At 43.9% G+C, this 26,386-nt stretch overlaps 1 protein-coding gene and 1 long non-coding RNA gene across 5 annotated transcripts in view; one reads left to right on the top strand and one right to left on the bottom strand.

Annotated features, from left to right (window-relative positions):
• LOC127000308 (protein TANC2-like) overlaps positions 1 to 26,386 on the bottom strand; it is a 100,315-nt gene that overhangs the window by 61,665 nt on the left and 12,264 nt on the right. The window contains exon 1 of one of the 3 annotated variants that reach the window (XM_050863868.1): positions 2,755 to 2,896. The exons of the other annotated variants lie outside the window; for them this stretch is intronic. Coding sequence (XP_050719825.1) covers positions 2,755 to 2,881 — 127 coding nt within the window. The 5' untranslated portion in view covers positions 2,882 to 2,896. Of the gene's footprint in view, positions 1 to 2,754; positions 2,897 to 26,386 lie in introns of those variants that run through there. 3 annotated transcript variants of the gene reach the window in all.
• LOC127000309 (uncharacterized) lies at positions 20,414 to 21,936 on the top strand. 2 transcript variants are annotated; one of them, XR_007753888.1, is made up of 3 exons: positions 20,414 to 21,267; positions 21,420 to 21,647; positions 21,686 to 21,936. It is a non-coding gene; the product is annotated as an uncharacterized LOC127000309 (long non-coding RNA). The 2 variants fall into 2 exon arrangements; XR_007753889.1 differs by having other exon boundaries at positions 21,344 to 21,647.

The following is a 26,386-nucleotide window of genomic DNA, read 5'->3' as shown; positions in this document are numbered from 1 at the left end:
AAAAGTGCCTATAGAAAGATCATTTTGGCAGGTTCAAGGAAAACATAACACCGTACACGACCATCAACAACACCACACTTGAAACTGAAAACTGAGACTCACAAAAACAACAAAAATGCAGCCACTCGTACAAGACCTCGTGGGAGAATGGGAAGGAATGTAGAGCGGGCGATGAAAAGATGTAGTGAGGGAGACAGGTGTGATGCAAGGTGAGGGTGGGAAACACAACTGGATGAGAGACAGGTAAGGGAAAGTATGGGAACGTTGGGTAAATATGTATATAGCCTAAAATGAAAACAGCATGGAAACGGTAGGTGACTGTACAGGTGTAAGGAGGCAAGTGAAGAAGTGGTGAGGATGAAGGACAGGTGGGGGACGAGGTGAGGGTGGGAAACACAACTGGATGAGGGACAGGTAAGGGAAAGTATGGGAACGGCAGGTAAATGTATAGATATAAGGAAACAAAAGGAGAAGTGGTGAGGATGAAGGACAGGTGGGGCGAGGTGAGGGTGGGAAACACAACTGGATGAGGGACAGGTAAGGGAAAGCATGGGAACTGTGGGTAGATGTATAGGTTTAAGGAAACAAAAGAAGTAGCGAGAATGGACGTCAGGTGGGAAGATACGAGAGTGAGGTGCAGTGTCATCAAAATTGTCGTACTTTGAACATCGCATTTATCATCTTTAAGCTCCAAGACCGTCGTGACCACATCAATAACGACCGAAAATTAAAGTTACCGTAAAAACTGTTAAGTATTGATGGCTTTCGCTCTTTTCTCCATTAGTTATCGGTCAGAAACTACGAAAATGAATGCGATGAGTACGATAATTTAGCAGCACGGGTGAGAAGTGGAGGAAGACAAGAGGAAATAGCTGGAGAAGTGGAAACAGGTGGAGACTAAATGGAGGAGAGGTGGAAACAGGTAAAGTGGATGCGATAAACGTAAGTAGAAGTGAAGTGGATAAGTGGAAGTGATGATAGAACACAGGTGGAGAGATACGAAGGTAAACTTAAGTGGAAGAAAAGTGGAAATGGGTGGAGGTACGGAAACAGTGGACGCAGAAACGGAGGGAGAGAAAGGGAAAGAAGAAACGAAAAGAGAGGAAACAAAGAGGACGCAAAAGAGAGGAGGGGAAGAAAGGGGAAGGAAGAACGAAGAGGAGAAGAATAAGAAGAAAAGAGAGGAGGGGAAAAGAAAGGGAAAGAGGAAACGAAGAGGAAAAGAGAGGAGGGAAAGAAAGGGGAAGTAGGAACGAAGAGGAGACGAAGAAGTGGGAAAGAGAGGAGGGGAAGAGAAAGGGGAAGAAGGAACGGAGAGGAGATGAAAAAGAGGAAAAGAGAGAAGAGGAAGAAAGGGAAAGAGGAAACGAAGAGGAAAAGAGAGGAGGGGAAGAAAGGGGAAGAAGGAACAGAGAGGAGACAGAGGAGGAAAAGAGAGGAGAGGAAGAGAAAGGGAAAGAGGAAACGAACAGGAGACAAAGAAGAGGCAAAAGAGAGGAACTAAAGAAGATGCAGGAGCAGAAGGAGGAATATACAGAAGAGAAGAAGAGGTACAGAGAAGAAAGAAGAGGAGGGAGGAAGAAAGGAAGGAGGCAGCAAAGGCAGACCAAGGTGATGGGTAGGCGGCGAGGTCCTTTGCCCGCTTTGCCCTACACACGAGGGGGAGGATGCTATCAGGCTAATGGAGGCGAGGATGTGGTGGGGGCCGCGGGTATCTGAAGGGAGGGACGCAGCGAGGGGGAGGGACGAGCGGCGGGGCGGGCAATCTGAGAGCCTGTCCCGAGGAGAGGCGGCGATCCTTCCCTTTACCTGGCGCTGCGGTGACGGGACAAAAAGACGGGAAAAGGGAAACGGAACGGGACGGAAGGGACGGAAAATAGTGACGGGACAAAGAAAACAAGGAGTAATGGGACAAACTACAGGTGAAAACGAGACAGTAAGATAAAGAAATACAAAAGAAATATACTTCCCTGTACCTGGCGCTGCGGGGACGGGACAAGAAGACGGCAAGAGGGAAAGTGAACGGGACGGAATAGACGGAAAATAGTGACGGGACAAACAGAACAAACAGTAATGGGGTGATAACAGGTGATAACGAGACAAGATAACAAAGAAATGAAAAAAAAAATTAAGTCAAATTAAAAGGTTTCTGGATGAGGTGGTTTGAGGTTCTTGCGGTTGAAGTTTGGAGTGATATTTTTTTTTTACGTTTGGTTATTTTTTTTGTGTGGTAAAAGGCAACAAAAAGAAACACACGAAATCAAGTAAGCGAAAAAAAAGCTTCCCTGTGGTGGTTTTGAGGTTCTGATAGTCTAAGATGAAGGTTGGAATGTTATATTTTTTGTTTTCTTATTTTTGTCTCATTTTTTTGTTTGGTATCCTTGGTTTTATTACGTTAAAGACAGCGATGGTATACAAAGGAATACAAAAATCAAGCCATCAAGGAAAAAAATAACAAAAAGCTTCCTTGAGATAGTGGTTTGAGGTTCTTGTGATATAAAATGAAGGTTGGATTTTTCTTTCTTTAGTTATTTAAGTTTTTGTGGTGTTTTTGCGTAACTGTTCAAATGGAGGAAGTGTTTAGTCAAGGAAGGATGTTGTTTTTTACTTATCATAGCGTGAAGTGTTGAAAATTTTATAGTATAGGCAAAGAAAATGAGAAAATATAAACAAAAAAATTCACATACACACAAACTCTCTCTCTCTCTCTCTCTCTCTCTCTCTCTCTCTCTCTCTCTCTCTGGGGGTACTCACGGCAGCCGTCTCCTTGCTCTGCTAATTTACCTGAAAATGGAAAGAAAATAAGGTGAGTTCCGAGGCTGCCAAATACGGGCTTAAGTAATTTTCCCCTAACGAGCCTTGTCAGGTTAGGGCGAGGCATTTTTCTTTCCTTTTTTTTCGCGAGGGGAGGAAGGCGTGTGTCAGCCGCGTCAGCTAATCCCCCTCAGCGCTGTCCTACGCCGCCTGACACTCCTGACGGGACGATGGATGGTCAGGGGGAGTATGAATCAGGCGAGACGGGAGGAAGAAGATGAAGAAGAAAATTGAACTAAAAGGAGAGGGAGGATGACTATAAGGAGGAAGTGAAGGAAGAGAAAGGACAAAAGGAGGAAGAGGGACGTAGGGGAGGAGGTGAGAAAAGGAAAAGAGGGAAGAAATAAAGGAGAAGAGGGGCGTAGGAAAAAGGGACAAAGAGGAGGAAGTGAAGGAAGGAACTAACCTCCCCCCAATAGATCGGTGTTCTCAGAAGCTTCCACTCCGTCTCTTACATCATCTATTCCCAAAGGCCGAAAAGGAGATCAACCGGGTTCTAATGGGTGTGTTCTTAGGTTCATGGTACAGAAGAAGGGTCAGACTACCATTGGGGTCAGAAAAGTACCCCTGGAAATGCCAAAAACTCCTACGAAAGCCTTGTCAAATATGTGGGCTAAGGCGTCGAAATGTTAAAAAGAATGACTCTCACACACTCATATTTGTTAAGGCTTTTGTTGAGGTACTTGTGGAGATCAACCGGATTCTAATGGGTGCGTTCTTAGGTTCATGGTACAGAAGAAGTGTTAAACTACCACCGGGGTCAGAAAAGTACCCCTGGAAATGCCAAAAACTCCTACGAAAGCCTTGTTAAATATGTGTGTCTAGACGTCGAAGTGTTTAAAAGAATGAATCTCACACACTCATATTTGTTGAGGCTTTCGTTGAGGTACTTGTGGGACTTTCATGGGTGGTAACTCCTATGAAAGCCTTGTCAAATACGTGTGTCTAGGTGTTGAAATAATTAAAAGAATGACCCTTACACACTCATATTTGTCAAAGCTTTCGTTGAGGTACTTGTGGGCACTTTCACTGGTCGTTTCAAGACCCTGGTGATAGTTCGACAAGGTTTCTACAACGTGAACATGAAAAAAACGAACATGACACCCCGATCAATCTCCTTTGTGGCCTTATGAACTATTTATCGTGAGAGCCAAGAGCGTCTGAGAATGCGCCCCGGAGCCTATCCCAGGAGGCGACTTGTGACCGGCGGCAGCGTCCTGGTATCGCCTTACGAGACCTGATGCAAGAGGTAACGAGAGTCAGCCACAACTTCCTCCGGTAAGGCTGACCACAAGGGCGCTGCCGGTCCTGTGGTCTTGGGAAGGGAGAGGGGAGGCAGGGAAAGTGATACCCCCGTGTGCGTCCCCCTAAACGTGCTGGTATATGAGGAAAGGGAGAAGGAAAGGAAGGGAAAGAAGTGCAGGAAGGAAAAGATATAGGACGAAAGGAAGGAAGGAAGGAAAGAAGGCAGGGAAGAAAGTGATACCCCATAAATCTCCCCAAAACTGGCTGATATAAGAGAAAAAGAAGGGAAAGAAATGCAGGAAGGAGAAGATAAAGAAAGGGAAGGAAGGAAGCAGGAAAGTTACCCTCCATGTACTGATATGAGGGGAAGAAAATGGGAAGAAAGGGAAGGAAATAAAGGAGGGAGAAGATAAGGAAGGTAAGGAAGAAGGGAGGGAAAGGAAAAATGTAGGAAGGAAAAGGAAAGAAAGGGAGAAAGGGTGCCAGAAAAGTCAACCTTCTTGTATATGCTGATACCAAGAAGGGAAGGGGAGGTGAAGAAGGGAAGGGATAAACAATGCAGAAAGGGAGAGGAGAGGAGAGAGAGGAAGGATTTGACGCAGTACGGAAGGGGAGATGAAAGAGGGAGGAAGAGCAAAACAGTAGAAGAAAAAGAACAAGAGAGAAACTATACTGTGAAGAAACGAAACTACAAACAAACAAAGGAAATAATGGAAATAAGTACTAAGGAAAGCATAGAACATAAATGAAAGAAGGAAAAGTAAGAAAACGGGAAGACAGAAGCAACAAAACAAAGGAAAAGAGAAGAAAAACTAGAGAAGATGAAAGCAAAGACGAAACAGCTGAAGCACTATAGCGTTCCCTCACGTCTTTGGAAGTGACAAAACCAGAACACGAAGTCGAGAGAGGAAGAAAAAAGCAAAACAAAGATGAAATAACCTACAGTGACGTTCCCTCTTGCCTTTTAGCTACAAAACAAAATAAGGACAAAAACTAGAAGATGAAAGCAAAGACAAAAGAACCTAAGCACTATAGCGTTCCCTCACGTCTTTAGAAGCAGCGTAACCAGAACACGAAGTCGAGAGAAGAAGAAAAAAAGCGATACAAAGATGAAGTAACCTACAGTCGCTCTCCCTCACGTCCTTGGAAGCTACAAAACAAAATGAGGACAAAAACTTGAACCACAGAAAGCAAAGCACAGATCAAACAACCTCCACTAACACTCCGTCACGTCTTTGGCTGTCAGCGGGCGCCATACACGTTACTTAAACCTTAATCCCACAGTCTTGCACCCTCAAAGCGTCGCGGGTCAATAACTCCTCACGCCCGTCACCTCAGGCACGCTAGTTATCAGCCGCCAACGAGGAGGAACCAGAGGAGGAGGATCAACCGAGCCGCTGGACCCCCTCGCAGAAATAGCTCCCGGCTGTTGCATGTTCGAGGCCTGGCCGGACCGAGGAGCTGAAGAACGTCTCGGCACTTCAGTTCGCCTCATTAAGAAGCCTCTCGTGGAAGTTCCTGGTGTTTTTCATGGACCATTATTTGATCCAAGTGATAGTTTTACAGTGTTCGAGGCGTGGCAGCGGCGAGGAGGAGCTGAAGAATGTATGGGCACCTCAATTCGCCTGTTTTAAAAGCCTCCCGTAGAAGTTGCCGGTGTTTTCATGGACTGTTTTGTGATCCTAGTGATAGTTGTACCCGGCTTCTTCTTCTTCTTCTCCTCCTCTTTCTTCTTCTTTTCTTCCTTCTTCTTCTTCCTCAGTTCGTCTCGTAGAAGTTCCTGGTGATTTCAAGGACACTGTTTCTTGATCCTAGTGATAATTGTACCCTACTTCTGCGCCATGAACGAGAAAATCACCTAAGAACACCCGGTTGATCTTCTCTGTGGCATTGAAAATAGTCGTAATTGGAGCCCGATACGTATGATATAGACCTAAGCCTTTCATTGCGTCATTAGAATTCATGGTCAGACCCGTCGTGATGTTAAAATCCACCCCCAAAATCTAGAACTCATATTTCCCGCTTCTGTAATATCCTCTAAGTGTGTCAGATCTACCACTAAAAGTCTGATTCTAGCCCTGTAGGTTTTGAGGTATTTGATGAAGGATGTTAAGAAATGAAGACTATACATATATTGAGCGAGTATATTCCATTTCTGCACTGCGAGGGTGACTGAGAGGGTTAAGCCAGGCTACTTCACCGTCTCTTGTAGGTATTGAGGTATTTGATGAAGCATGAGAAGAAACGAAAAAAGTATTGAACGAGTATATTCCATTTCTGCACTGAGAGGGTTAAGCCAGGCTACCTCACCGTCTCCTTGGCTGGCTGTCTGGGGCTCCGTTGCCATCCTGAGTCAACCTACGCGACCCACGTGTTAAAAATAATGGTAAAAAAGAAGAGAAGTCTGTCACGTGAAGGTAAACAAGTCAACTATCGTCATAACCGTCGCGTTTAGACTAGAAATGGCTCTTTTTTGCTCCCTCTCTCTCAGCCCTAAACGCTCCTGGTCTCAAAAACACCGATAGGGCCGACTAGAAATGGCTTTTTTTCTCTCTCTCTCTCTCTCTCTCTCTCTCTCTCGGCCCTGAACGTTCCTACCTAAAACAAAAACAAAATAAAACAACAAAAAGAACAAAAGCACAGTCGAGAAATGGCTTTTTTTTTTTTACCTCTTTCCTCTTTTCAATTTTGAGTTCTGTAAGTAACTAAGTATCTTCTCGCACAATAGCTTTTCTTACTTCATCAACCATTCCCTTATCCACTGCTTACTCTTTCCTCTCATTTTTCTTCCTGGGATCACTGCACACAAAAACAATAGGGGAGCCTGGAGATGACTTTTTTTTTCTCTCCTGTCTCTCTCTCTCTTTCTCCCTGTATCTCTTGCCTTCTTGTTTACTCTTCCTTTAAATCTGCATCCTATCACTGCACACAACAACAATAGGGAAGACTAGAGATCACTTTTTTCCCTTCTGTCTCTCCCTTTCTCATTCTATCTCTTGCCTTCTTGTTCTTCTGTTTACTCTTCCTTTAAATATCCATCCTGTCACTGCACACAAAACAACAGGGAAGACTAGAGATCACTTCCTTTCTCTCATGTCTGTCTCCCTTTCTCCCTCTATCTCTTGCCTTCTTGTTCTTCTGTTTACTCTTCCTTTAAATATCCATCCTGTCACTGCACACAAAACAACAGGGAAGACTAGAGATGACTTCCTTTCCCTCCTGTCTCTCTCTCTCTCTCTCTCTCTCTCTCTCTCTCTCTCTCTCTCTCTCTCTCTCTCTCTCTCTCTCTCTCTCTCTCTCTCTCTTCCTCCCTTTATCTCTCTTAAGCGTTCTTGCCTTAAAAACAAACCAGCAGGGCACGGGGGTCATTCTTAAACAGTTCGGCGCCAATGTACATATATGACAAGGCTTTCGTAGGAGTTTCGGGCATTTCCAGGGCTAGTATAATGACCCTGGTGGTAGTTTGACCCTACTTCTGTACTATGAACCTTACCAAACAATCATGAGAACCCGATTGATATTCTTTTTTACTTTTGGAAGTAATTGATATGAGAGACACAAGTGACTGAGAATACCAACCGAGACACACTAACTCGCCCCCCTTAAGAGTAACCCCAAACACACTGCTAAAGGCCGGGAGCAAAATATCGAGGCGCTCACCACGAAAAAAGTCCCTGAAACAAAAGAGCGTCGCACAACACAGCACGCACGACGCTAAATTCGGCGTCACACCCACACGCCCTCCCTGCAAGGCGCCCCTGCAAGACACCGCCTCGTCCTCCACCACCTCTACCTCCACCGCCGCCTCGCCCAAAATACCCCCCACGGCAACAGGAATCCGTCTCATGAGGAAGCTTTTTGTCGGGTATTGAGGGCGACCGCGACGCGACGGGGGGCGACGAGACGCTCACGAAGAACAGAGGAGGAGGAGGAGGAGGAGGAGGAGGAGGCGAGGGTATGGAGTACGAAAAGTAGAAATAGAGGGGGACGGAGAAGGATGAGGAGGAGGAAGATGAGGATTAGGAGGAAGAGGAGGAGGAGGAGGAGGAGGAGGATATGGAGTACGAAAAGTAGAAATAGAAGGGGACGGAGAAGGAGGAAGAGGAAGAAGATGAGGATTAAGAGAAGGAGGAAGAGGGAGAGGAGGAGGAGGATGAAAGTATGAGAAAGGAAATAAAGAAGCGAAAGAAGGAAAGGGAAGATGAGGAGGAATAGAAGGAGGAACAAAAAAGAATGAAAGAGAAAAACAACAAAAGAGAGAATAGAGAAGGGACGAGGAAGAAGAAGGGAAGGAGGAGGAGGAGGAGGAGGAGGAGGAGGAAGGTATGAGAGAGGGAAGGAAGAAACGGGGGAAGGAAAGGAAAGATAAGGAGGAAAAGAAGGAGAAACAAAAGAGAATGAAAGAGAAAGACAACGAAAGAGAGAACTGAGAAGGGAAAAGGTAGAGGAGGAGAAAAAAGAAGAAGAAGAAGAAGAAGAAGAGGAGGAGAAGGAGAGGAGGGAGGGACCAGGAAGAAGGGGAGGAAAGAGAGGGAGACAAGAATGTTAATGTGAAATAAATGTACATAAACGAGGAATTGGGGAGGTAGAGGGAGGGAGAGAGGGAGAGAAAGGGAGAGAAGGGAGAGAGGAAGGGGAGAGAAGAAGGGAGAAGAGGGTCGTCTGCCTGTTCTCTTAAGCTCCCCCTCCCCCCCTAAAGAGAGGCTGAGAGGAGAAAAAAAAAAGAATGGGAGGGAGAAAAGAAAGATTAGACAGAGTGGTAACAGAAAAAAAGAATAATAGCACTAGAGAGGGAGAGAAGAGGAGGAGGAAGAGGAGGAGGAAGAAGAGGAAGAAGAGAGGAAGAGAGAAGTAGTTATATAAGAAGACATGGTGGCTACGAAAAGAGGAAGGAGGAAGAAAATAAGGAAAAAGAAGAGGAAGAGAAGGAGGAGGGAGAGATGGAGAGAGAGGTAGTTATATAAGGAAACAAGAAGACTAAGAAAGAAAGAAGAATAGAGGAAGAAGAAGAGGGAGAAGAGGAAGAGGGGAAGGTATACTATATGACGTGCGTATAGAAGAAGAGCTAAAAATGAGGAGAAAAAAGAGGGGAAGAGAGAAGATAAGAGGGGGTAGAGAGGGGAGGAAGGGAAGGGTGTGGCCGGGGTTCCCATAACACCTACGTCACATATCTTCCAGGAGGGTGAAAAGAAGAGGGGAAAAAGAAGATGAAGGGGGAAAGAGAAGGGGAAAAGAGGAGACTTAAGGGGAAGGGGAAAAAGAAAGTATTAGTGATGAAGTGTTTGTGGAAGGGAGGAGGAGGAGGTAAACGGAAGTGAGAGGGGAAGAAGGAAGTTTAGAGAAGAGGAAGAGAGAGAGAGGAGGGGAAAAGATGAGGAGGGGAAGAGATTAGGGGGAAAAAGGGAATAGGTAAACGGAAGTGTGGGGAGCAGGAAAAATGAGAGAGAGGGGAGATGAGGAGAAGGGAGGAAAATAAGGGAGGGAAGGGGAACTAAGGGAAAGAGGATGAAGGGGAATGGGAAAGAAGTATAGAGGAGGAAAAGAGAGGAGGGGAAGGGAGGGAAAATAAGGGAAAAAAAGCTAAAGTAAAGGGAAGGGGAGAGAACGTAAGGGAAGGGAAGGGGAGGGAAAGGAAGGGGAGAGGAAAGGTAACCGTCTGGGGGTATTTGTGGACTTGATGTAAGAAGGCGGGGAGGGTGAGAGGGGAAGAGGGGAGGAGGAATAGGGGAGGGAGGGGAAAGACATGGGGAAAGGTCACCTACAACACACGTGGGTAAGACGAAGGGAGGGTAAGGTAAGGTAAATTTAAAGGTAAGGGTTGGGGGCATACACTACAGTGGAAAGAAAGGTGCAAGCTGAAAAGGAGAAGCGGAAGAGAAAGAAGTTAGAAAAATTAATATCAAAGAGGGTAATAGGAAGAAAGAAGTAAAGGAAGTGAGTCAGGGTGGAAGAAGAAAAACAGGGCAAAATCAAAGAGGGCGGAAGTGGAAAGTTATAAAAAAATATCAGAAGAAAATAAAGTCAACGAAGGATGTGAATCAGAGTGGATAAAAGAAGGGAAAAACACTCAATCGAACGGAAATGGAAGGCAAAGATATGAAAGAAGAAAATAAGAGAAAGGAAGGAATGGATTTAGGGCGGAAAGAAACTAAAAAGGCCGGAAGTGGAAAGAAAGGTGGAAGCTGAGGAGGAGAAGCGGAAGTGGAAGGTAAAAAAAAAGTGAACCAATTTGTCTTTCAGGAGACGCGATGGCTTCATATCCAGTTCAGGGCCGCAGCTCACACACACGAGAAGGAAAGACTCCCTCCTCCATTGCATTCATTCAGTCAAGACACCTCTCCTTCCGTCACTGACCTCCCTTTGGCTACTCATTCATCTTCGAGAGAGCAGGTCATTCATTCAAGACATCTCTCCTTTCGACACTAACCTCCCTATCGGCCACTCATTCATTTTCAAGAGAGCGGGTAATAGCGGACTTGTTTTTCCTTTTTCTTCTTTGTCTTTGGCCTTGAGTTCCTTGCTGCGCTGAGAAAAGAAGCGTATAGAAGCGTCCTCGCCTACACATGCTTCAGAAGGGTAAATATGTTTGAGGCAGCAGTGATCAGAGTGCTTTTTCGTTATCTTCTTTGCCTTTGCCCTTGAGTTCCTTGCTGCGCTGAGAAAAGAAGCGTAAAGAAGCGTCCTCGACCACACATACTTCAGAAGGGTAAATTTACCACCGAAAAGGAAAACATGAATCATTTGCTCTGAGAACGGCGGTGGAGACGGAGGCGGCGGCAAGGACTGTTTGTTTACCTTCCATCAGAGGCAGAGGCGGCAGGAACCGACCAATCACGATCCGTACCCATAAACTAAACAGCCAATCACAAGCTGTACCCATAAACTAAACAGCCAATCAAAACTCGCGTAAACTAAACTAAGCTATGAGGAAGAGGAGTCCAGTCAGGTGAGGCGAGGCAGGATGCGAGAGCCAAGTGAAGTTCGGTAAAAAAGAAGTGTGACAAGATTAAATGATGACGCATAATGAGACGGAGAATGAGAAAATAGAGTAAGAAAGACGAGGTTGTTGTAACGGTGAGCGGAGGACGCGTTGGAATGTTCTTTGTCACGATATTCAATTATGAGTCACGTCTTGAATGATGGTATACCTGGTCTTGTGAACTATCTATCTATCTCTCTATCTACCTTTCTGTGTCTATATCTCTCTATCTATCTACCTTTACGTGTGACTATTTATCTATTTTTTCTATCTGTCTGTCCTATAAGTTCTTTAATATGTGCGTAAAGATTAAGAGAAATAAAAAAAATACAAGAAAATTATAAAAAAACCCATCAGACCTTTCAACATCATATATCTATCTATTTGTCTATTTATCTATCTATCTCTTGTATGACCTCAATATCTGTACCTATAAATATCATCAAAGCAAAACCTAAGAGAAATTACCTTTAAAATAACATACAAAGACATTCCTGCTTCTACTTAACGTCTGCCTACCTTTAAGCACACCTGTAACCTTCACTAATTAACCTCCACACCTGTCCACCTGAGCCTTCACTACCAGGAACTATTTTTACCTGTAATGCTCCCCATACCGACCATCACAACTATTTACCTGCACGTCAGACCAGCAATTAACAGCGCCCTTTACCTGTACACGAACCGACTCATCACCGTAACCATCTACCTGTCGCTGGGGGCTTCACGGGACTCGAACTGGGGCCGGGGATGCGTCACTCAGCCAACCCCCGCGACTCACGATTCAGTATTTACCTCCTGGCAGTGACTTGTGGGGAGTCTGACATAATCTTCTCCTCCTCCTCCTCTTCCTCTTTTTTTTTGCCCTCCTTCGCCTCCTCTTCAATCTTCCTCCTTTTTTTTTCCTTTCCCTTTTCATATCGTGATGTTTATTTTTCTCTCTCTCTCTCTTCCATATCCACATTCTTTTCCCGTTTCTTCCTTCCTTCCTACCTAACTTTCGTCTTCCTCCTCCTCCTCCTCCTTCTCTTCCTCCTCTTCCTCCTTCTCCTCTTCCACATAAATTGAGCAGCTGCATTCTTTTCTTATCCTCTTCTCTCCTCCCTCTGTTCCTCCACGCTGGGTTTTGTGAGAGAGAGAGAGAGAGAGAGAGAGAGAGAGAGAGAGAGAGAGAGAGAGAGAGAGAGAGAGAGAGAGAGAGAGAGAGAGAGAGATGGGAGGCAGGGGGGAGAAAAGGGGACGAAAGGAAGAGGAAAAAAGAGGGGAACGGGAGATAAAGGGAGGGAGGAGGAGGAGGAAGAGGAGGAGGAGGAGGAGGAGTGTCAGGTGTGAGTACGTGATCCTTGTGTGTGTGTGTGTGTGTGTGTGTGTGTGTGTGTGTGTGTGTGTGTTTTTTAGTTCCACGCAACCCACTGTATGTAAACCCTCACTACTACTACTACTACCACTACTACTACTACTACTACTATTATTACTACTACTACTACTACTACTACTACTACTACTACTACTTTCTTTCCTAAAACAACCACCATCACCAAAACCTTCTCCTTCTCCCTCTCTCCTTCCTCCTTCCTTTCCTTTCTATCTCTCTTTTCCACTTCCTCTCCTCCTCCCCTTCCTCTCCAACTACACCATCATCACCATCACCATCACCACCACTACCATCACCACCTATATATAAAACGTGACTCCTCTACTCCTCATCCTTCGTGCCTCGCAAAACACACCATTCCGAGAACCCCCCAAATAATTCATGGTTGCTTGGCTGAGGGGAACACGTGGAGCAGGGTTCGAATCCGTGTAAACAGCAATCGTGTACTTTAAAAGGGATCGAGTGTGAATTTGTTTTTTTTAAGTTATTTGAGTGAAGGGTGTAATTATTTTTTGGGTTTATTTAAGGCGACATGTTTAGTCTGGTGTGTGTATGTGTGTGTGTGTGTGTGTGTGTGTGTGTGTGTGTGTGTGTGTGTGTCAGTGTGTGGTGCTCACGCTTAAAGATGTCAGGCACAACCTCTCTCTCTCTCTCTCTCTAAGATATTACACAGCACATCTTTCCTCCCATTCCAGATGTTTTTTTTCCCTTCTATTTTTCCTCTACATATTACCGACCCTTCCTTCTCTTCCTTCCCTTCTTCTATCTCTTCCTTCTACCTTCTTTCCCTTCCCTTCTGTCTCGTTTCCACTTTCTCTTCTCCCTTCCACTTTCTCTCCTCGCCTTCCTCTTTTCTCTCCTCTTCCTCCCCTTTCTCCCATCTCTCTACATTCAACTTTATCCACTCCCCTTTCTCTCTCGCTTGCCTTTCTCTCTTCTCCCCACTTCCTCCTTCCTTCTCTCCTCCCATATCTCCCCTTCTCTTATCTCTCCCCTCCCCTTTTTCTCTCCCTTTCGTTTCACTTTCTTCTCCCCACTTCCTCCTTCCTTCTCTCCTCCCATTTCTCCCCTTCTCCTATCTCTCCCTTCCACTTCCTCTCCACTCACTCACCACCACCATCACCACCGCCACCACCACCACCGCCAGACCCCCCATGGCACCTACAAACTTGGCTCCCCGTGAGGTTGGGGCGTGTCGCTCCCCACCATAACCTCCCCTCCTTTCCTCCCCTCCAGCTGGGTACGTGTCCAACTTCCATCCTCTTCCTCCTCTTTCTCTCTCCCCCTCTCTATAAGATTCCCTCCCTCTCCTCTCCTCCCTTCTCCTCCTCTTTCCCCGCCATTACCGATCAAAGTTTTTATTTTTCTATTTATTTTTCCTCGCTGGTTGACATCTAACATTCACAGCTCCCCTTCCTTCCCTTCCCTTCACTTCCATTCCCTTTTCTTTCCTTCCCTTCCCTACTCTTTCTTCCCTTCACTTCCATTCCCTTTCCATTCCTTCCCTTCCCTTCCCCTCTCTTTCCTTTCCTTCCCTCCTCTTCTCTTTCTTTCCCTTCATCTCCTATCCTTCCCTTCCCTTCACTTCCAATCCCTTTCCTTCCTTTCCCTTCTCTTACCCTCCCTATTTCCTTCCCTCCCTTTCTCTTCCTTTCCCTTTCCTTCTTTCCCCTCGAGATCAATATTAACATTTTCCTATTTCCTCTTCGTTTCCTGTTACCTTTTCATCCTGTTTACCTTTCTACTTTTTTCCTCTCTCTCTCTCTCTCTCTCGTTCATCTCCTTATTGCTCAAGCTTCTCCTTCCTTCCTTTTCCTCCTCCTCCTTCTCCTTCTTTATATATTGACCTTCTTTCCTCTCCTTTTTTCCTTCCTCTAATCTCGTCTATCTTATCCTTCACCATAAATATAAACTTTTTTCCTTCACTTTTTTCCTTTAATTTTTTTTCTTATGTAGCGGCGTCGAATTTATTTCCTCGTATACTCTTTGTTTACTCATATATTTTTTCTTCCCTTTATTTTCCTTCACCTGACTTTCTCAATTTATTTTTTTTCCGTTCCCCAAGTCACGTTCGCCTTCCCATAAATTATCGCTTAACAAAATATAAACAAGTCTGGTACGTGTTTCCCCCACTTGTTTACGTTCACACACACACACACACACACACACACACACACACGCTACTAAAAATAATAAGGTGAGCAACAGTAGCGATCAATCTCAAGAAATGTAGTTTATGTAGATACGTTTTTGTGGGTCCCTTTCCTTTCCTTTTCACGTCCTCTTTGACAGGGAGTAGGAAGGAAGGACGAGAGGGAAAGGGAAGGAAGGGAGAGGTGGTGGAGGAGGAGGAGGAGGAGTATGAAGGAAGAAGAGAAGACTAAGGATGAAGTGGAAGAGGCATACGAAGGAAGGAAGAATGGTAGAGGAAGAAAAGGAAGAAGGAAGGGGAGGAAGAGGAAGAAAAGACGTAGGAAGAAGAAAACGAAAGGAAGAGGAAGAAGAAAAGAAGACTGAAGAAGAAGAGGAGGATGAAGAATACAAAGGAAGGAAGGAGGGAAGAGGGAGAAAAAAGAAGAATGAAGAGATGAAAGAGGAATGAATAAAGGAGGGAAGAGGAGGAAAAAAAAATAGAGTGGAGTGGAAGAAAAATACGAAGGGAAGGAAGAAGGAAGGAGAAAAAAAAAGACGAAGGAAAAAGAAGAGGTGGAAGAGGAATACGAAGGAAGGAAGGAGGGAGGGAGAGAAGAGAGAAGAGGTGGTCCATAAATACGAAAGTGGAAGGAGGAGAAAAATAAGACTGAGAAAGGGGAAGAGGAGGAAGACGAACAGGAAGGAGGAAGAAGAGAATGGGGCGGAAAGAAAATGGGAAAATAAAGAGGAAAAGAAGAGGAAATAAGTCTCCCAAACGGTGCTCCAAATTATTTCTTTCCCTTGCACTTTTTTCCTCTTTATTTCGTGTGATTTCCTCGTGTGTGTGTGTGTGTGTGTGTGTGTGTGTGTGTGTGTGTGTGTGTGTGTGTGTGTGTGTGTGTGTGTGTGTGTTTCTGGCCCCCGTGGCTTAGGATCGTCTTTCCAAACACACACACACACACACACACACACACACATACACACGCACATGCCAACATTCCAATACATTCCTCTTCTATCACTATAAACAAAACCATCAAAATAAACAACACACCAAAACAATTATATTTCCTACACAACAAAAAATAAAAACAAAACTAATATAAAAAAATACGCGCCCGCCACACATGCGAAATTGCAACGGCACGGCTTAGTACGGGATGGAACCGCGGCATTTAATCTCACGCCGTGTCTAAAACGAGGCATTCACATTGGTCCCCCGAATACCAGGCGTTGAGGGCACCGTGCTGGGGGTCGTGGCAGGGGCTGAGGCGAGGCTGGGGGCTGGGGCAAAGGCTGTGGGCTTGGGGATAGCTAAGGGTTGAGGTAAAGGTTATGGGAAGGGCTCTCAACCTCTCCTTTCCGCTCCCTTCATTCGTTCCTACCTCATCCCTATGTAACCAGCCTCGTTGACCAATTTTTCCCTACTCCTTCCTTTTCCCTTTCCTACCATTGCCAGCTGTAGCAGATGTAAGAGGTGGGTAAGAAGAGGAAACAGAGGAAGGAAACACTTGAAACTTCTCCATCCCTTTCCTCATCCCTGACAAGCCTCACTGACCCATTCTTCCCTAGTCCTTCCTCTTTCCTTTCCTACGATTACCATCAACACTTGAAACTTCTCCATCCCTTTCCTCATCCCTGACAAGCCTCACTGACCCATTCTTCCCTAGTCCTTCCTCTTTCCTTTCCTACGATTACCATCCGGCTATTAGTGGATTCAAGAGGTGGGTAACAAGAGGAAAAAGAGAAAGGAAACACATGAAACTCACTCCATCCCTTTCCTCATCCCTAACCGGCCTCTCTGACCAATTAAATTCTTCCCCACTCTCTCATTCCTCTTTCCTTTCCTACTCTAGATATCTTACCATTAGCGGATTCAAGAGGTGGATAACAAGAGGAGGAAGAGGAGGGAACGTGGGTGGTGAGGCTGTTTCCCATTATGACCGAGAATGTGATATGCTAGGTGGGGTTAGGTTCACAGGAGCTGCCTTGTATATGCCTACCGGCCTCTTGCAGACTCCTTGTGTTCGTGAGTTATACAGGATTGAATACCGAAGTTCTGAATGGTTACTGTCCACCTGACTGTGCTCTGTGTCTGTGTCTGAATCCGTCCGTAGTCACTGGTCTGTTAGAGTCCGTGAATGTGAATGCTACACTTGATAATATGGATGAATCAATGCACTAGAAATGAGAGAGAGAGAGAGAGAGAGAGAGAGAGAGAGAGAGAGAGAGAGAGAGAGAGAGAGAGAGAGAATATCACATGTAGCATTCCTAGGACGCCCACGCAGCCTCACTATGATGCAACACCCCTTCCTCCCTTCCCCCTCCCCTTCCCTTCCATCTCCCCTCACTTCCCCTTCCTCTCATCCATCTCCCCTATCCTCCTCTTCCCTTCCACCTTCCCGTCCGGACACGTGGCGGCCGTCGCTTATAAATAAAGGCGGCACCAGCGACATGCCTAAGCTGACGCAACGACGCCGGCGACGACCAAGCCGGCGCCGCGACCAGGCATTCGCATGACGTCAGCGAGATGGTGGACTTGAACGTTCTTTTCATACCTTCGACTTCCTTCCTTTACGTAGCTTACCTGTTTGATTTACCTTCACCTGTGGGAGAATATTGAAAGGTAGGATTGTAACTTTATTTTCGCATTATTGTTCTTGAGATTATAATTATGAACGTTCTTTTCATACCTTCGACTTTCTGCCTTTACGTAGCTTATACCTGTTCAATTTACCTTCACCTGTGGGAGGATACTGAAAGGTAGGATTGGAACTTTATCTTATTTTCGCATTATTGTTCTTGAGATTATTTTTATGAACGTTCTTTTCATACCTTCGACTTCCTTCCTTTACGTAGCTTACCTATTTGATTTTGCTTCACCTGTGCGAAAATATTGAAAGGTAGGATTGGAACTTTATCTTATTTTCGCATTATTGTTCTTGAGATTATTTTTATGAACGTTCTTTTCATACCTTCGACTTTCTGCCTTTACGTAACTTATACCTGTTCAATTTACCTTCACCTGTGCGAGGATACTGAAAGGTAGGATTGGAACTTTATCTTATTTTTGTATTATTGTTATTATCATCGAGCTTCTGACTTTCTTTACTTACCTTTCTAATTTTGCTCCACCTGAGAAATAATTTGAAACAGTATGATTGAAACTCCATTTTTCTCGTATTATTCAATGTGAAATATCTCTACCGTATTGCTATTATTGATTTCGTTTCATTTCCTTACACACACAAAAAAAAAACACTGAAATGCATGCTTGGAACTTTACTTTTTTCACATTACTATTATTACTGAGGGAAAATATCTATATCGTATTACTTTTATTTTCCATTATTATTATATTTCTTTTCAGGTCTCGCGAGGGAAAGTTCTGGTCTCGTCCACAGGTAAGGCGCGTAACGAGGAGGTGAGGGAGGACGCGCACCTGTAATTACCTGAGGCTCCACTTCCGGCAATTAGTGAGCCGAACTTCCTTATACGGCAGGGAAAGGCGCAGGTGGAGGTGAGGTGTGGAGGAAGGGACGAATGGAGGAAAAGGAGGAGGAGGACGAGGAAGAAAAAGAAGTTGAAGGAAGAAGGAAAGAAAAGGAAGGTGAAGGAGGAAAGGAAAATTGAAGAGAAAGGAGAAGAAAACGAAGAAGAAAATAGTATAATGTCTAAGGTGCTGGTTAAGATGTTACGTGGAGAAGCAGAAGCAGCAGCAGAAGAAGAAGAAGAAGAAGAAGAAGAAGAAGAAAAAAGAAGAAGAAAAAGAAGAAGACGTAGGAAGGAGCAGGAAAGGAGAACAAAATGAAACAGAAGAAGAGAAAGGGAGTAAAAAATGAGAGAGAGAGAGAGAGAGAGAGAGAGAGAGAGAGAGAGAGACAGAGAGAGAGCGCGAATCAGGTACCTCGTCTCTTTCTTCCTCATGGTGACTAACTTGGATTTATTTAGTGTTGACCCTTTCTCTCTCTCTCTCTCTTTTATGGAATTCCTCCTTTATAGTTATTTATACGTTCCTTTCATCTATTCTTTGCTCTCTCTCTTTATCACCCCCCCCCTCTCTCTCTCTCTGGCAGTCTTCTATTTCCTAGCATTCTCTGGGTCTGGGAGGGTCATTAGCTTAACACACACACCCACACACACACACACACACACACACACACACACACACAGAGGTTCCCCCCACACAGAAGCCCCCCCACCCCCCACCCACAGTCCCCCTCCCTCACACACACTTTCAAAGCCCCACTTAGAGGAATATTAAAAGTAGTGAGTGTGTTTCTTTACGACGGAGCGAGAAATAAACATGGAATCGGCCCTGTCTTTTCCCTTTTACGAGCGTCTTAAGCCATATGAGAGAGAGAGAGAGAGAGAGAGAGAGAGAGAGAGAGAGAGAGAGAGAGAGAGAGAGAGAGAGACGGAGGGAAAAGGAAAAGAAAGGTGAAACAAACGCAATAATCAGTAACAAGATCCGGTTGAGGAGGAAACGGAAGGAAAGGGAAGGAAACACGTAGGATACATGTCCTATACGCGTGAGAGAGAGAGAGAGAGAGAGAGAGAGAGAGAGAGAGGGAGTGAAAGAGATATACGTCGTGGTCTTGTGCTTTAAACGTGACGCATAAAACTGTAATGGAGAGAGAAAAAAAAAAAGAGAAATGTAATGAAGAGAAATGAGAAGATATGTAAAGAAGAGAAAAAAAGAAATAATAAAAGAATAGATGCAGAAAATAATGATAAACAATAATAATAGCCATACTACTACTACTACTACTACTACATAAGACGTGTGTGTGTGTGTGTGTGTGTGTGTGTGTGTGTGTGATGATAAACAAATAGAAACTTACCAAAAAAACTTCACCCTCTCTCCCATCTTTATCATTTTTCACCCCCCCTTCTCTGCCCCCCTCCCGCTCCGCCTCTCCCCCCCCCCCAACAGCAAGATCAACACACGGGTAAGCAAACTGTCTCGTAAACAAACAAACACTTTATCCCGTTCATTCTCTACACGACTAGACACCCCAACAACCCCTCTCTCCTCCTCTCCCCGTCCCTTCCCTTCTTCTTAACGACCCCCCTCTCTTCTTCTCTCGCAGTCCCCCCCCCCCCTATATTTTCCTGTCCATTATTACTTTTCCTCTTCCCCTTCATCTTCTTCCTCGTTTATGATTCCTCTCTCTCTCTCTCTCTCTCTCTCTCTCTCTCTCTCTCTCTCTCTCCTTGTTTCGTTCTTTCTCTCCCCTGACGCCATTCTCTTCCCTTTTCCTCTCTCCTCACCATTTATATATTTCTCTCCCCTCTTTCTTCCAATCTCTCCCCTCTAACCCTTCATCTTCTCCCCTCCTTCCTACGCATATATGATTCCTTTCTCCTTTCTTTTAGTCCCTCGTCGTTATAACATCTCTCTCTCTCTCTCTCTCTCTCTCTCTCTCTCCATTCCCTTCCTTCTCCCCATTCACGATTCCTCTCTTCCCTTTATCTCTTTCAGTCCCTCCTCATTATACCGTCTCCCATTTCTCTCCTCCCTTCTCCACTTTATCTCAATCTCCTTCACTTTATCACCCTCTCCTCTTCACCTCCTTCCTTCTCTCCCTTTATATTTCTCTACCTCCTTTTTTTTCCCCTAGTCCCTTCTCATTATACCGTCTCCTCCACCCTCCTCTTCCTCCTCCCTACTTCCTTCTCCTGGGCCTATAAATGGTTGACAAAAATGGCTCCTTAGATCTGATTTGCTAATGGTTTGCAAATACCTGAAGAAAACAGAAAAAAACAAGAGGAGGAGGAGGAGGAGGAGGAGATGAGTAGACCCTTAGTTCTCTTCTTCTTCTTCTTCTTCTTGTTCCTTCTCCTCCTCTTCTTCCTCCTCTGCCTCCTCGTCTTACTCTCATTGTCTCCCTCCTCCTCCTCCTCCTCCTCTTCTTCCGTCTCCTATTTCCCTTTATGCAAATTTTCCTTCCCTTCTCATAATTTCACTTGTTTTTCTTCCTCTTTCTCTACTTGTTTTTGTTATTTTGTCTACTTCTCACACACAGATTTCTCTCTCTCTCTCTCTCTCTCTCTCTCTCTCTCTCTCTCTCTCTCTCTCTCTCTCAATCTGTGTGTGTGTGTGTGTGTGTGTGTGTGTGTGTGTAGGGAAAGGGCACCTGACAACACCACAGAGAAACGGAGGAAAGGAAATAGGAAGGGAGGGAAAGTGAGGTAGAGACGCAGGGAGGGACAAACAGACGGAGGAGGAGGAAGGGATGGAGGAAGGGGGTGAGTGGGAGGCAGGAAAGGGAAGGGGGAGAGGGAGAAGGAAGGGGACGCCCAGACTAACAAATAAACAGTTCCTTTTAGTCTCCCGTAAACTCCTGTCGCCGCGAAGTCGTCTCTCAGGACCTTCCAAATATAGCAGCCAAGCACAGGTCCTGAAGCCACGGACGAGGAGGAATTCACAAAGGAACCCGAAGTGATGATGAGGTTGAGATGGACAAAAATTGGATGAAAAATGTAAAAGCTTGAAATGAATAAAAACTGATGGAAAATGACGCTAAGGTTGAGATAGAATGAAACTGATGGAAAATGACGCTAAGGTTGAGATAGAATGAAACTGATGGAAAATGACGCTATGGTTGTGATAGAATGAAACTGATGGAAAATGACGCTAAGGTTGAGATAGAATGAAACTGATGGAAAATGACGCTAAGGTTGAGATAGAATGAAACTGATGGAAAATGACGCTATGGTTGAGATAGAATGAAACTGATAGAAAATGACGCGAAGGTTGAGATAGAATGAAACTGATGGAAAATGACGCGAAGGTTGAGATAGAATGAAACTGATGGAAAATGACGCTAAGGTTGAGATAGAATGAAACTGATGGAAAATGACGCGAAGGTTGAGATAGAATGAAACTGATGGAAAATGACGCTAAGGTTGAGATAGAATGAAACTGATGGAAAATGACGCGAAGGTTGAGATAGAATGAAACTGATGGAAAATGACGCTAAGGTTGAGATAGAATGAAACTGATGGAAAATGACGCTAAAGTTGAGATAGAATGAAACTGATGGAAAATGACGCTATGGTTGAGATAGAATGAAACTGATAGAAAATGACGCTATGGTTGAAATAGAATGAAACTGATGGAAAATGACGCTAAGGTTGAGATAGAATGAAACTGATGGAAAATGACGCTAAGGTTGAGATAGAATGAAACTGATGGAAAATGACGCTATGGTTGTGATAGAATGAAACTGATGGAAAATGACGCTATGGTTGAGATAGAATGAAACTGATGGAAAATGACGCTATGGTTGTGATAGAATGAAACTGATGGAAAATGACGCTATGGTTGAGATAGAATGAAACTGATGGAAAATGACGCTAAGGTTGAGATAGAATGAAACTGATAGAAAATGACGCGAAGGTTGAGATAGAATGAAACTGATGGAAAATGGCGAGGTTGAAATAGATAAAAACTGCTGAATAAGATGATAAACGTGAAACAGAATTAAACTGATGAGAAATGATAAGGTTGAAATAGACTGAAATTGATGAAAAAGATAAAAGTTGAAACAATGTAATGAAAAAGAATGCTAAATGTAGAAACAGAATGGATAAATACATAATGCTAAACGATGAAAGAGCATGAAACAGATGAAAAATAATGATAAACCTAAAAAGAGATTGACTGCGATAATTGGGCAAGCTTGTAAGTCGAGATTGAAGTCTTATAAGCTTTGTTGTTATTCGGCTTAAACTGATTAACTGATCATACGCTTAAAGGAAAAAAAAATAAAGTAACCCGATAAGATGACAAATTAAAGAACGTTGAAAAAGATTGACAACGATAACCGGGCGGCCATTTAATAAGGGATTTAAGGAGGCTTTGGTGATATTCTGCTTTGATTAAATGCTTATACGCTTAAAGGAAAGAAAAAATGAAGTACTTATGAAGGTATGAACATGCTTTCACAACACACATATTCCGCGTCCCTTGAAGATGTAATACACGACAGCGCTTGGGGTTTTCCACGTTCCTTTGCTTCCTAATAATATAAATAGTAATAATAATAATACTAAAGCAAACATACATACATATAGACACCTAGATACATACATACATACATACAGTCTCAGCAGCTGCCGTGACCAAAAGGCAACAAGACTGAATGACCTGACACCAGAGAAACAGGACGTGGACCGAGGGACAGAGGTCAACTGAGGCCATTTCCCGTACCGTATCGAAAGGCAAGGTCAAAGGAAAGCCATTAGAGGTCAGAAAGCCGAGGTCAGAGGGGCGGGTCAGCTTGCCTTTCACAATTAAGGGAACTAAAGGGTCCAAATGGGCGTGTATTCAGACCATTAGCAGCGGGATTCAAAACAAAATGAAGTGTAGAGTTTACGTTGAATATTCCGGTAAAGTTTGGTATATATGCTATAGGTGCGCGTGGCTGCGGTGCCCATCTCCGTTGCATTGACCCTTTGAGCCTGTGGAAGGATGAACCATTACCCAGGAACAAAAGGCCAGTGTGACATACGGGTTACCAAACTTTACTTTCCCCAGGTCTCCCCAAGTACCCATTTATGGACCAGCCCGAAAGGGAGGATGAACAGCGGGTTGAGCTCAAGTTCTAGGTTTTGGGTGAGCTGCACGTCGACTGCCCGGGGATTCGAATTCTATTACTTTTTACTTTGATTTTTTTTATTACTTTTCATTTATTTTTTCTTTCTCGCAGCGATAACTAACATTCCCTCACGCGCTTGTTAGTTTATTCGATGCAACGATTATACGCTTTTATGTATTTGTATTTTTTTTATTCATTTCTATTACTTTTATTTTTATTTATTTTCTTTCTCGCAGCAATTATTAACGTTCCCTCACGCGCCTCTGTTAGCTATTCGATGCAGCGTTGCCGGTCGAGGGAAATTGAGGTTCGTTGCGGCCTAACCAGGAGCGAAAGAACGTAATCCCGCAAATCCTGAACAATTAAACGAGAAAAACGTTTTAAAAGCCGACCTGCGAGAGAGAGAGAGAGAGAGAGAGAGAGAGAGAGAGAGAGAGAGAGACGGAAAGGGAAAGGAAAAAAGGGAAAAAGGGGAAACAAACTCAATAATCAATAAGAAGTTCCAGTTTGAAGATAAAGAAAAAAACGGGAAGAAAAAACACGTAAAATACAGGTCCTATCCCCGTCAGAGAGAGAGAGAGAGAGAGAGAGAGAGAGAGAGAGAGAGAGAATGACAGACTGACAAAAAATCAGACTTCAACCGCTCTCACTTAACCTCCTCCTCCTCCTCTTCAACCCCCCCCCCCCCCCGTCACATCAACGAGAAGGGCAAGAGACGAAGGAAGAACTAGAGTATGGCATTTCAACTATGGAGGAGGAGGAGGAGGAGGAGGAGATGTCACTAATTATACCACATTCCCCATGCACGTGTCCCGCCCTTCTCCTTAACCCTTCATCTAGGTATTCTTTGACCCTAAGTAAGTAAGGTATTCGATCCTATTAGCTTCTCCTTTCTTCCCTTTCAAAGTACTACCATTCTTACTTTGTACTCCTTTTTATTTTATTTTACTTCTTTCATTGCCTTTTCATCACCATTTCCCATTCTCCGTGTTTCTTTTCTTGTTATTTAGTCTTTTTTTCTCCTATCTCCTCGTTCGTTTTCCTTTCTTCCCTTTAAAACTACTACCATTCTTCCTTTGTACTTCTTTTTATTTTATTTTACTTCTTTCATTGCCTTTTCATCCCCATTTCTCATTTTCCGTGTCCTTTTTCTTCTGTAATTTAGTCCATTTTTCCTCTCTTATCTCCTCGCCCATTTCCCATTTCATTCTCCTTGTCATGGTCGTGTTCGTCTTTCTATTTTATCCTCCTTCTTCTATTCCTCTCTTTCTATCACTTTCCTTAATCCGTTAGTAATAGAACCCCCCTCCCCTTTCTATCGTTTTTCTTGTTCTCGTCTTCATCTTCGAAAACTTAAAGAAAAACACAATATTTCTAAGTCGCATAAAAGGTTTCAAAGACCATGACTAAGGCGATATTGACAAAGATGATGATAATGATGAGAAGTGTGTGATACGGTAAACACGTGTCGTAGATATGATAATGATACGCATATATTATAGTGGCGTTCCAGACAGAGGTAAACCGGGTAGCTTCAGACCTCAAACCTTCGCAGATAGTGACGTCGGTAATAATGAAAAGAAGGAAGAGAAAGAAAACGTATATATCAACAGAGAAAGAAAACGTATATCACAACAGAGAAAGAAAGCGTATATCACAACAGAGAAAGAAAGCGTATATCACAACAGAGAAAGAAAACGTATATCACAACAGAGAAAGAAAGCGTATATCACAACAGAGAAAGAAAGCGTATATCACAACAGAGAAAGAAAGCGTATATCACAACAGAGAAAGAAAGCGTATATCACAACAGAGAAAGAAAGCGTATATCACAACAGAGAAAGAAAGCGTATATCACAACAGAGAAAGAAAGCGTATATCACAACAGAGAAAGAAAACGTATATCACAACAGAGGAAGAAAGCGTATATCACAACAGAGGAAGAAAGCGTATATCACAACAGAGAAAGAAAGCGTATATCACAACAGAGAAAGAAAGCGTATATCACAACAGAGAAAGAAAACGTATATCAAAACAGAGGAAGAAAGCGTATATCACAACAGAGGAAGAAAGCGTATATCACAACAGAGAAAGAAAGCGTATATCACAACAGAGAAAGAAAGCGTATATCACAACAGAGAAAGAAAACGTATATCAAAACAGAGGAAGAAAGCGTATATCACAACAGAGGAAGAAAGCGTATACCACATTAAAAGAAGTACAGCGAACTGAAAGACCAGTTTGGGACACGTATAGGTGGGAGGGTCTTGATTGGCTGACCTTTCTTTCTCAATCAGGCTCTTTGTTCGTCTTCTTACTGAGGTCATGCGGAAGTAGACACACATTTTGACCTATCATCCCACCCACCTGAAGCTACATGGTCTCTCTCTCTCTCTCTCTCTCTCTCTCTCTCTCTCTCTCTCGCCTGGTTTTCCCACCCCACGCCCCAGCCTGTCAGTACCCAACCAGCCAGACGGCCCTAAAAAAGCTCCACTCGGTAACGGCGCTTCGGAAATAGCAATGTTGTGTCTCTCGAGCTCTTTCACTGCTATTGCTATTATCATTATCGCCATTATTATCGTGGGAATGGATGAGGGAAGTGGCAGTGATCGAATGCGTATGTTAATGAGGTTCTCTCTCTCTCTCTCTCTCTCTCTGGTAGGTATAGGACCAGTATTCTACGTGTTTATATTTCACCTTCCTATTGCTTTTCCTTTCTTCCCTTCTTCCTTTCCCTTTCCATTTCATCCTTTCCGCGTTATTTGTTCCCTTATCTCTCTCTCTCTCTCTCTCTCCGTCACATTCTTGAACTTGATGAATGAGGGATGAGCCTTGTCAATGACCTGCCCGCTACTCTAAGTCTGTCTGTCTGTCTCTCTCTCTTACGCAATCGAACTCGCAAAATCTAACATGAAAGACTATAATAAAAGTTGCTAGATAAATAAATGGCTAAGAAATAACACTCTTTGAAAATAACATGGAGAAAAACAAAAAAGGCAAACAACACAAGTAACAAGGAAGAAAGTCGAGTGTGTGTGTGTGTGTGTGTGTGTGTGTGTGAGAGAGAGAGAGAGAGAGAGAGAGAGAGAGAGAGAGAGAGAGAGAGAGAGAGAGAGAGAGAGAGCAAAAACAAGATATATTTGATGAGAAAAAAATGTTACAGCATAAAAAATAAAAAAAACTAATACCAACAAAATAAAAATCAATAAGAAAAACAACGTCCATAAATTCACT

The sequence above is a fragment of the Eriocheir sinensis genome, chromosome 18 (assembly GCF_024679095.1).
Source record: "Eriocheir sinensis breed Jianghai 21 chromosome 18, ASM2467909v1, whole genome shotgun sequence".
Classification (NCBI taxonomy): domain Eukaryota; kingdom Metazoa; phylum Arthropoda; class Malacostraca; order Decapoda; family Varunidae; genus Eriocheir; species Eriocheir sinensis.
This window is presented reverse-complemented; position numbering and strand designations above follow the sequence as displayed.